Source organism: Triturus cristatus, chromosome 12 (genome assembly GCF_964204655.1).
Source record: "Triturus cristatus chromosome 12, aTriCri1.1, whole genome shotgun sequence".
In the NCBI taxonomy this organism is placed as follows: Eukaryota; Metazoa; Chordata; class Amphibia; order Caudata; family Salamandridae; genus Triturus; species Triturus cristatus.
In genome coordinates this window covers 45320263-45332637 of record NC_140595.1, presented here as the reverse complement: position 1 = coordinate 45332637, position 12375 = coordinate 45320263, and the positions used below count along the sequence as shown (strand labels likewise).

General features: G+C 43.2%; 1 protein-coding gene across 2 annotated transcripts in view; it reads left to right on the top strand.

The window, feature by feature from the left end:
- Positions 1-12375, top strand: part of KDM4B (lysine demethylase 4B) — a 350269-nt gene that overhangs the window by 223706 nt on the left and 114188 nt on the right. For both annotated transcript variants that reach the window (XM_085637671.1, XM_085637670.1), the window contains exon 11: positions 7099-7317. In XM_085637671.1, coding sequence (XP_085493797.1) covers positions 7099-7317 — 219 coding nt within the window. The remainder of the gene's footprint in view (positions 1-7098; positions 7318-12375) is intronic.

Genomic DNA, 12375 nt, shown 5'->3' with positions numbered 1-12375 from the left:
GTGCAGGTTTGATAACTTAGAAGAAGAGGTCTGGGATAGGCTTCTTGTAGGTAGCCTATGTTTAGAATCTATACCGTGGTACCATTTCTGTCCTGGTCTGGTGCCATCCACTTTTAATGACTGCACCCATTGGCACCAAACTTCTTTCTAATGGATCAGATTGTTTGTACTTAGCTTGCAAACATGTCTTCCTAGTATTCCAGGTTATTCTGATTCTACGGGCTAGAATATCGGTGATTGGTACTCCGGCATTCCTTATGCTTATTTCATATGCATAACCTTTGACTAAGGAGGGGGCAGGGGTCAACTTCCAAATCTCCAATGAAGAAAGAAAAGGTATCTGCTGGCTGTTAACTCCGTTGTTTTGTTTACAGTAAGGTCCTTTGAAAATCTATGAGGTTTTCAAAGCTAACCACAAAAGGTAAGTTCGGGTGACCTTACAGTAGGGGTGGGTGGAATTTGCGAAATTGACTTTCGCAAATTATCGTGAAATTGCTCAAAATCTTCGTGAGCATGCGAAGATGCGGAGATTGCTTTTCCCGCCCATTTGCGATGTGTTTTTGCGTGCTCGCGGGGAAATGTATCTCCAACTTGCCCATGCGGTCGCTAATGGGCGCAGCCATCTTGCTCGCGATGCTTATTTCCTGTTCTGGGTCGAATGACGTGTTTGTGATCGCAAACTCTCGCGGGATAGCGCGACCGGCTACCAACAATCCAACATCTCATGGCGCAGCGCGAACAAAAAAAATACTTCTGTTTCGCAGGAGATTGCAACAGTTTTGACATTTTCGCGCTCTCTGCAGAACGTGAAAATGTCAAAATATCGCAAATTCTGCGAGCGGAACGAAATTTACCACCAAGGCCTACCTTACAGCCAGGAGATTCATTGTGCACTGTAGATCTTCAGAATTTCCATTTTTACATCTATGGCTGTCACTCTCACATGTGACATGAGGTTCCTTAAGTTTCCAGCAAGTAGCAGACATCTATGAAAGTGCAGTTTGACAAGTGTCCCCCTAAGGTAACGGCTTAGTTGTGTTACCTTCTTCAGGACATTCATAGCTTCCCATATTTGAGAATGCAAAGCACCTTATCTGCTCCTATTGTTTATCTTTCTTTCTCCTTGAGTATTTTGCACTTCCATCGGTTGTACAACCGAGAGACAAAGTAAAAATGAAATGGCTGGCGAGGAAGCCTATTTAATCTACCCACTCTTCAATTCTTCAAGTTGGTGCCTTCATTGCTATTCGTCCCAAGGCCAGTGAATGTAGTAAAGTCATCTTTGATTCCTGCTCACAAAAGCGATAAACTGCCTTACTGCCGCACAGTAGTAGTCCTGGAGAATTCAGTGCACCTATTGTCCAAACAACGTATTGCATGATTCGCTTTGCGAGCCCCACCTAATTCCACCCACACTTGGGGCCTCCCTATCAGAAATCAATCTACAGATCAAGCTCATGCTGATTTCAGAGTATGCGAAAGCTAGTTGTTCCTGACTGTTGCCACCTCAGGCCATCCCCTCCCCAAATTCACAAACCAGAACCAACATGTTTTTTAACAGCAAGTAGGGAGGCATCTTGCTCTATCAAATCTGAACGTAGCATGCAGTTCTAAAAATGAGACCTCTTGGTAGACAATGTTTTGCAAAGATCTAAAAGGTTCACCTAGTTTGGAGTTTGCTCATGGGTGGAACACTCAACAGGAAGGAAATTCTCTTCGCCAATGACCTCTCCTCCCCCCCCCCCCCCCCCCCCCCGCCCGCCACACTTGTTTGCCTTAGCAGAGAATTTGACAGACTGACTCTACGCACCCTGGAGGTGATGGAACTCCATGTCCCTATGGGATTCATTCCTAATTGTATAGAACTGCAGACTCTCAATGGCATTTTTCCCTTCAGCCAAAATATTGGTAGCTCCACACTAACTCAAGTGGTTTTGGTATTGTTGGAAGACAGGCCTTGTTCTTATTTCCATACTGAGGCATTTATCGCAGATCGATGCGTTTGGTCATCTCACCTCAACCAACAAGCTTTGGCTTGAAGAGAACAGGAGGTCTCCAAACCTTGTATTTTTGGGGCGCGATACGCAGTGTGCACAACTTCAGATGGTAAACTACAAGTAGAGCATTAAAATAACGTTTTTTATCATTTGCGAATGAGTAATTTAGGAAGCAACACTTTTATCGTATCCACATACCATACCTGCTGAATTAAACCAATTCAAAGTAGTTTTCTCCAAAAATTATACACTGAAACCTAACTGGGTTGGTACAAGATTTTCACCTTCCCAGTGGTCATAAATTGAATACTACGGAAAAGAGCATAACACTTGTGATTGACAACGCTACAAAATGCAATTTTTATTATTTTAAACACAAGCCCTTTCCTCATCGCTTGTTACTCATACTCAGTTTGGTAACAGTATATCCATTTTGTGGGCACATTTTTTGCCATGTGCGACTTATCAAAACGTCACCACTTCTTATTAATTCAAAGCAGCATAACTTATTTCTGTGGTACTTTCCACTGCAGGGCATCCAATTGTGTTTTGACGCAAAGCTAAATTTACTAAAATTATTAACCGGAGCTTTGTGTAACAAAATACAGCCTCCTGGATGTAGTTGTGAAGTACGAGAAATGTTTTTATTTCTCTGTACATTTCACACATTGGATGTGTGCTGAACAGCATAGCACACATGATGTGTGAAATGTTTTAAACACCTAAGCATATAATGTTGTCCTAATAGGGTACTCTTCCAGTATAAAGTCCATGCTACACAGTATACAGACACCTTTGCACTATGATGCAAGGGTGTACATGCTAGCAATTAGCTGGGAACATTGAAAACTGCACCATATCTTAGTAGACCAGATGCTATTCTGCTCTTTGGCTTTCACTAACTTTGGTCGCTGCGTTACGTGTAAAGTTAGTAAATCTGTCCCCTACATTAGCACCCCTAATAATTACAGTTTTGACTAAAGTGCCTACATCTATCTGGGTAACTTGCATTTACAAAAGGACTCTTTTGATTGTTGCGAACATGTTTTTCATCTATATTTCAGAATTTCTCACAATTTGTTACTATACATTTATTTCCTCTAGTTCCCAAGCTCTGACGTGAACCCATAACACCCCAAGTTTTAACTGGAAAAATGCTTTCTCAGTTGCATTTGCTTCAGCCTGCTAGGTCAACAAACTTACAGAACTTATGGCATTTCACAGTACATGTCTCCCACCACATCCTAAAGCCTCTCCGGGTTTCATATCAAACACAGTCGTCTGAAATTCATTCGGTATCTTGTCTTTTATTATTTCGTAATGTTCCAACCGGTATTGTGGATCAGTAAGTTAACACTCTTCTTCCCAAAATCAGATCAAACCCTTCGCCCTACTCATTCAAGAAACAATCAAAGGGTTATTACTGAATAACCAGTTGTAACAATCCACCTGAAGACACCATGACTACTTTTGTTTCATATCGATAACATGGGTCTCTCATGCACTGTTTGGCACTTAACCGGTACCACATTTGGTTTGCTCTTTTTTGTGCATGTGCTTGTTAACTTATGTTTATTATGTATGCTTTTACCTGCCAATCTTGTCTGCTTCTTTGTACAGCACTCTGATACCCTTACGGGTCATGTTTGCGCTATATAAAACTTTTCAGATAAACAAATTATGGACAGTGCAAACTCTCAGTGGTGTTTAGTCCCCTTTTCCCCATCTGACCTACTTGCCAACCTTCCACTATATGATTAGAATGTGGAACTAACGCCATGGAAGCCACCTAGGATCAACAGGGCTTGGGCATCAGTTTTCTTAAAAGGAGCTATGCGTGCAAAATTACTTTGGATGCCCGCTTCATCAAGCACAAGAAATTATGACCCAGAGCAGCAGCTAGAATTCAGCCAGAACACAAACCGGTAACATTGAGGTAGCACTACAGCCAGGACTCAGCTCGAAGTAGAATATACCCAACACTGCACTGACAAGCCGGGGTAAACACAGAACTGGCACTGATCCGATAGAGGAGCTAGTAGAATTTGGAATACTCCTCCTTCACTGCACCAAACGTGGAATTTGACAAATAAATGTGTAAAGTCAGGATCCTGCCACAAGATTGTCAAGATACAGAGGTCAAATAGAATGTGACCCTCGTCTTACTTGAAGATAAAACAATGCTGTTGCCAAAGGCGTACATTATCTATTGTGTACTCTGGCAAGCCTTGTGTGAAGGTGAGAGGTGTGGCATGTGTGCAAGGAAGCCCCCACATGCAGGAGCATGCCTCAAAAAGATAAGCAGATCACTGCTGATGTGGTTGTTTTCTGGCACTTGTATAGTGTGCAAATGTCCCTGAAGTGACATTGTGGCACATACTGTCCAGAGTGAATACAGTCAACCCGCTATTTGGTTGCAGACGTGTGTGGCTCTATGACCTATGTGGAAAGAGTTGGTGAGGTGTAATATCTTGACACATTGTCTGTTGTCTCACTTGAATGTGCTGCTGATCAACAATAACATCTCTTTACCCAGCTCACTATCCATGAGCTCATAAAAGCTTTATTCACAGCTGCACCTCCAGTGTATCAACCTCTAGCAACTTGTACTACAACACTGTGCTTTCACAACTGATTAAGAGTCACTTTTGAGAATCTATTCTCATTGCAGATTTAAAGTTCCCAAGGTCGTTTTGTAACTGTTTTCACCCAGGATGCACGAAATCTAAGTTTTCACTGAAATGAAATGCGTAGGGCCTTTTTTTCCACAAAGATATGGTAGGCTCAGAATGAACCTGAATTCTTCTATTTAAGAGGTCTTCATTAATATTTACAAAGTTACTCTCAGCCCACATGCAGAATTCCACAACACACTTAAAATAAGAACATTTGCTACATTTTTTTCCCTCTCTCTCAACCAGTCTAAAACGGAAAGAGACAGACACAGCCTGAAGAGAGGTGGGTATAGACAATGAAGTGGAGAGGGAGGTGAGGGAGGTAAAGAGCCTGGACTGGGAGACATGGGCAATAAACATTTGGGTGGACAGTTGTATGCTGGGGTAATAAAACAAACTCTGGAGCAGGGAGACGGGTTAGTGTACGTAGACTATAACGAGCATTTGCAATGCAATAGGTCTCGCATTTCTTAAAGTTAGAGCTGTTGGTGTTGAAAATAATGTTTTTTACTTTTGTGTTTTTATTTGCAGTGCAGCTATTATATTTGCATAGCACTATTGCCAATGGTATGAAAATGCAAAAGTAAAAAACATTGTCATTTTCAACGCCAACAGTTCTAACTTTAACAAATGCAAGACTTATTGCATTGGAAATGCAATCAGTCTAGCATTTGTTGGAGTTATTGGCATTACAAATGCCAATGTTTTTTACATAGCCATGTTGCAGGACCATATGTGGCCAAAAGTTGGAGTATTGATATTATAAATGGCAATGTTGTTTTACCTAGCCATATGCGCCAATAGAGTCCCATGGGACCTCTTTTGGCCACATATAGTACTGCACCCTGCAAAGTTGGATCTATTTGCATTATAAATGGCAGTGGTTTTTTTTTTACCTAGCCATATTGTAGGGTGCAGTACCATAAGTGACCAAAAGAGGTCCCATGGGGTACTGCACCCTGCAGAAGAAATGGTAAATCCACCCTACCCATAATGCATTGCATGCAAGACAATACCACGAGTACATTCAAATACCTGTGTCCATATATACAATTAGTAGCTTTGAAATGTGACAAAATAATTATTAATTTGAATTGCGGATTAGCTTGTACTCGGGAAATTTATAGAAGGTCTCATATAAATGTGAGATGTGCTAGTGAGTAAAGTTATCACTGCCAGCCTTGCATAGGACCAAGCGTGTGTCCTGCCTGAAGCCTTTTAAGAAAATAGTGCCTGGAGGCTGTATTTAAAACCTAGGAAGTAACAACACATGTAACAGGGCTGTCCTCATGGGAGGTTACAAGGAGGCACTAAGGAGGTACTACTAAGCCTGTTGACCAATGAAAAGCCACCATCTACAAAGGATAGGGACACGAGCCAATTAAAAAGATGGGCGGAAAGTGGGAGGAGTCTTATGCCATATCCTGAATACAGCATGTCTCAAAGAGACCGCGCAAGTGCTGCCTAGGTGAGACCAAAAAATGGGGATCGAGCCAGAAGAACACAAATTGTGGAAAGAAGATAAGGCAACAGAAACCAGTGCATGAAACATGGCAAGAGGCTCTAAAACAATTACTGTAGCAGGGAGACACAGGCAAATGATAGATGTAGGCACTGAAACAAAACTTGGAAGAGAAGTATATATAGAGATAGGAAAAAGGGACACCAATAATGGGACAGAACCCCAAATTTTGGTGGGGTGGTGTCAGATATTCACAGATACAAACAGAAAGGCACTAGGACAAGAACAGAAATTTAGGGATAGACTCTGGGGCAGGGAGATAACCATGGGGCACAGAATGAGACCCCAGGCGGTGAAACATAGACATCCAGACAAAGAAACTATATCGTGAAATAAAAAAGAAAAAGACCTAGGGAATTGGAAACTGGGCTAAAATGTGGGTAACTGAGGACATTTCCTACTTACGGACGCCTGGTATTAGGGGTGGGGCAAGACAGCTAGCATTTTGTCCTCCGTCCCCTAGGGAGGTCCTCAAGCAGCATATACCACTTTCCCATTTCCACTGCCTTATGATGTATGACATCTGTCTCGGTTAACAGAAGTTATGATTTTTTTATATGAGGAATACATAACCTCAAGAATGACACCGCACCAAGAATAAATATTACATGATTGGGGTTCTTGTTAAGATGATAGGACTATATGTGTTCTGAGACACTCAGAGTATATAAATATAAGCATACTCATACCTTTCAAAACTGTTATTTGAAAGATAACACGTTTTAAGGCACACAAATAGCAAGCGTAAAAGTGTGGGTTTTCACAAAAATTTTAACTGTGCACGTTTCTTTTTAAATCTAAAATACATCTGAAAATGTTCTGGCGTACTGGCCCCCCCATCCTGAACTGGTGTGGCAAAACTCTTTGTGGCGGTTTTCAGCAACACTTCTGTTTTATTCAACAGATGATATTGTTGAGGAAAGCTGCCATCCTACAAAATTAGAAGAGGCAAAAGTTCAGACTCTTCCTCCAAAAACCAAGATTGAGAAGAAGAAAAAAGAGCCGAAACAGTTACAGCAGCAGCCAGACCTCTTCCATTTCCAGAACCAACATGAGAGTCCGTTCGAGAGCTCATTCCAGAGACAATTTCAGATCCATGTTCAGCAGCACGCAAAGCACACAGGTAGGAGATCTCAATGACCTGTTCCTTCCCTGTGTACTCCTCTTTGAAAAACATAAATGCCTCTCTTAATGTACCGAGACCAAAAGGACAGGACCTTTGTTCTACAACAGAGGGTAGGTATCAAGGACAGTCCACTCCTTGATGTCAATGCCTACCCTTACTTTAACAGCAAATCAGATGTTAGCTTGAGATAATTTAGATAAAAGTCCATCACAACTCCACCTGCCCCTGGATATGACAACACAGAGCTGCAGCTGCATCCCCTCCCCCGCACACCAACGTTAGTTTAACCATAGAAACTTTACACTCTGTCACAGAGCAACAGCCAACTGAGGATTCAACGGTGTGAGAAACGATGCTTGGCACCCTATTACCTACCAAAAAATAGTCCTGCCTTCTGAACGGGGATGAAGACTGGCAAGGAGTAATTTGTGGGTAGTTACTAATGTTGGTAACACTCATTCCTGAACCAGAATGAATGTTACCCAAGTTAGTAACTTGTTCTTCTGTAGGATATATCCAACTGCAGATGCCTCACCTTCTGAATCAATACCGACGCAGTATCTTCATAAAGGTGGTGAATCTGAGGAATGGATTTTACAGAATCAAGTCCTTCAGGGCTGAGGGCATAATGGCCCTTCCTGCAAACGTGAGAGTCGATACAGTATGCCTGGTGAAGGTTTGGACACATGCCTACTTTGCAGCATGGTAAATATCCACCACTGGAACACTTCTAGTTAAGGCTGTAGTGGCAACCTTGACCACGGTGGAACATGCCTAAAGACCCTTGGGAAGCTCAGTCTTGGCCAAAGCGGAGCTCTTTGATACAGAGGACAACCCACTAAGATAAGGGCCATTTCTAGGCTGTCTTACCTTTGCACCAGCAAAAACAAATGGTGCTGATTGTTCATCTGGTGCTTCTTAGACTTATTAATATTGACATTTGGAGGGCACTGTGGGATCCAGCTGACAAAGCATATCTTCATGGAGCGACTCCACTTTCGGAAGAAAGGATGCCAGAGTCTGAAGTACTAACTTGTTGAAGAAAAATGTGGTCTATGAAGGCTGGAAGAACACAGCTGCATATTCACTGATATTATACGGAGAAGTGAAGGCAATAATAAGAAAGGCAGACTTGGGAGTCAAAAGTCTCAGGGTGCATCTATGCACAAGTTCAAAAGTTGTACACATCAAGATAAGAACAACATGAAGGTTCTACTGGGGCATGATAAACGGAGCCGGGGGAAAAACTTGAAGCTTCTTTAAGAAACACATCACATAAGGTAAATGGAAGAAAGATGGCTGAATAGGCAAATGAAGAAAGGCCCAAAAAAAGGCGACACGTAACCCTTAACAGTGCACACAGCAAAGACTTACCTTCAATAAATAAAATAAGCACAAGTTTAGCATGTAGAGGGTGAACGTGTGTTAGCTGAAACTAAACAACAAATTTAGACAAACAGTTACAACAGATGAAATTGGCGGCTGGGCAATGAGCAGCCAGAATAACATTAACCGTCTCTGATGGAAGAACTACAGCTCTTAATTGATTCTGCTCAATTACTATCCATGGAGATGTAGATTATGGAAGTTCGGGTATAAAACCGTTTCCTGTTGATGGGACAGAAGTTTTTCCTGACGAGGAAGTAAAGGACATATGCTCAGGCTCAGCATGCCATAATATCAGATTCTCCAAGCCTGGGGGGGGGGGCGGAGGGGGAGGGGGAATACGCTTTCTGAATCCCTCATGACTGTCCTCAGGACCGTAGAATCAGTGTCCGAGTGCAAGCGCATAAAGGAGACCAGAGTGCCACTTAAGATGTATTTTGTGTCCTTGAAAGCCTGAAAAAGGGAATTTCAGTGTGTGAAAGGCTGCACATTGAGAGTACTTGGCAAGAGCTAATAGATGTGTCAGAGGTACATGAAACACTCGATTGACAAGGTGATTTTTGGTCAAATTCAGGGATTCTTCCAGCTGATTGACTGTTAGAGTGATCCGAAGAGGATTTAGCCATCTCCAAAGCCTTAGTGCCTCCAGACAGATGGCATGGGACCCTAACACTGTCCTGTTTATTCCAGTACCATACGGTGGTTTAGTTGTCCATCAGGACGTTGATGGGGGCATAAAGGCTTAGAGGGCTAGCCACATGGCACCCAGATTCAGAAGCATCGTCTGAACATCACTTGTCCCAGAAGTCAGCACCTTAGGTTTTCTTTGTTTTAGTAGACATTGTTAATGTACGTAATTCTTAAGAGGCTCAAGATTTCTTTGTGAGTTTCCAGCAGAGTATTCCATCACCACAAAATCATCTGTGTAGAGCACGTATGAATTATGTATGGGCCTGCCTCATCTTTGATGAAAAAGAATGCATATCTACAAGAGCCTTAGCGCCTCATTGCCAAACCTGGTGAATGGATAACAGACCCACTGGAACATTTCTCAACTGCAATTTGTTTTACAAACTCTCACAATCAACTTAGCAGAATGGTGTCACACTATTATTCCTGAGGGCAGAATGAGGGAACTTATCTGAGACAGCTGCTTGGGAGCCATTTTTCTTTTTTAAACTTTGAGAACATTGACAAAAGATCAGTATCCACCTTATGATCGATGTTTTCTAACATGCAGATGATAGTCTAACATAAACCTGGAGAGTAGACAAGCAGGAAAAGTGTGACTCCCTTTCATGTTGAGCAGTCCATTCTCCACTCAGCGTTCTTTGCCCTGCCTCACCCCTCAAAAGACGAGAGCTCCACAAATTGGACCCCAAGAGAGCGTTGAGCTTTCACCTCAATCGTACCAAGGATCACCAGGTGGACGGTTTGTGGAATTCTCCTTGGTAAAGAAAGGTAAGGCAAAGCAGAAAAAAACTGTCAATGAACTGGAAGCCCAGTGGTGTAGGCAAACACGAGCTCTATATGAGGGGAGAGGCATAGTTAATTCCATATTGTCTGAGCTTGGGGGCCTTTCCTACCCCCGGATGCATTTTAAAATAGATACTGAATCCTCCTCAGAACTACAGTTTTTGCATACCTTTACTAATGATATCTATTCTACTCATTCGGGGCGCTGCTCCAGTTTTTACTTTTAAGGGTATTCTCAACAGAAATTGACCGGAGAAGGTGTTGATTTAAAAAAAAAAATCGTTTTTAAGACTCTTTGTTTCATAATTTAACCCCATTTAATTTTGTTTTTAGCAGCTAATTAACCAGTTAGACACAGTTCCCAATATTGCATTTCTTATTTTTGGAAACAGTTTCTTTTCAGGAACTTACACATTTTCTGTTAGCTTTGACCACTAACTCCATGCTAAGGCCCTTTTTCAAAATTGTGTTCTGTTTCTCCCTCTTATGCTTGTAAACCCTCTGCCTCAAAGGTCTCCCGAAGCGAGAGATCCAGGGACAAAAGATCTAGGAGAGATAAAATATGGCGTCATCATTCTCGCCACTTCTATTGACTGTATACCCACTTGATGTTGATGTCATCCAGAGGTACGGCACAGGCATGAAAGCTGTCAGAAGTTGGACCTTTATAGAGCTGACAATGAAGCACGATCAAAAAGATCTTTGCTGTCAAAGTGCAGTCGACATTACCCCCTCAGTGGCACATCACTTGATGTTGAGACATGCTGCGTTGCTGAGAAGACCATTAACATTAAGACACTGAATGTTGGAGCAATCCACTGCTTCTCTCAGATAGACCTTGAGGGACTTATTTACAAACCTCTTGCGCTTAGGGTGCATCACTTTTAATATGAGAAAAAGTGACGTACCGGCTGCAAGGGGCTTGTAAATAAGCCCTCGAGTGTCTGTGTCTTCTCCATTTTTAGTAGCAGAATTAACACCACCTAGGAAAAGACTCGGATTATCCTAGGATGTGACAAGGCCCTTGTACGAAAGTGCTCCTTTCTGCATGGTTACCCCCCTACCCTTTTGCCAGATACCAGATGCTAACTTGACTGAGTGTGTGCTGGGATCCTGCTAACCAGGCCCCAGCACCTGCGTTCTTTCCCAAAACTGTACCTTTGTACCCACAATTGGCACACCTCTGGGTCACATGTAAGTAACTCCCTTGTAAAAGGTACCCCTGGTACCAAGGGCTGTGTGACCAGAGAGGGCCTCTGAGGGCTGCAGTATGTATTATGCCACCCTCAGAGATCCTTCACCTTAACACCCTCACCTTGCCATTGCAGGCTGCATGTTTTGGTGCAGACCAAACTGAAGAGCCGACATGGCACACATCCCTGTGTGCAGTGCCTAACTACACTGCCTGTGGCTTGGATAAGTCACCCCTCTAGCAGGCCTTACAGCCCTAAAGGCTGGGTGCCCCATACTCGGGTGAGGGCATAGCTGCATGAGCAATATGCTGCTACAGTGTCCTTGCCATTCATAAACATTGTAAGTGCAGTGGAGCCATTTTGAATGCAGGGACTGGGAGTTTCTCAACACAAACCTCACAGCTCCATGATGGCTTCACTAAAATCTGGGATATTTGGTATCAAACTTCCCAGCACATTAAACCCATACAGATGCCAGTGTGGGAGTTAATGAAAAATGCACTCAGAGGGCATCTTAACGAGATGTCCCCTGAAAAACGACCAACCCTGGTGTGGCTCCGGACTGGCTCCCACAGCTGCCACCACCAGACAGGTTTCTGGCCCCCTGGGTAGAGAGCCTCCTCTCTCTGGGTCTGGAATTAAAGCACATCCTGGGCAGAGGTGTCATGCCTCCTCCCCCAGGATGGGCATGGTCCTCGAAGAGAGAGCTTCAAAGGCCTGCCACCTTTGTTAGCTACCCCCAGCCTTTTGCTGCTATCAGCAACTGGCTCCCACCGGTTCTGACCCACATTTTGGGTGCAAGAACCGACAGGAAAACCTAGCCAGGAAGGGAGGTGTGCCCACTTTTGCCAACCCACCCCTGAGGTGAGGGAGGCGAAGTGAAGGCCACCTCTCAGTCCCCAATCTTGAAGATGAGAGGACCCCTCCAATCAGGTCAAAGCCTATGCTCTCCTCCTACTGTAGGGTGGCTTACTTGAGGGTGTAGACACCCCATGGAAGG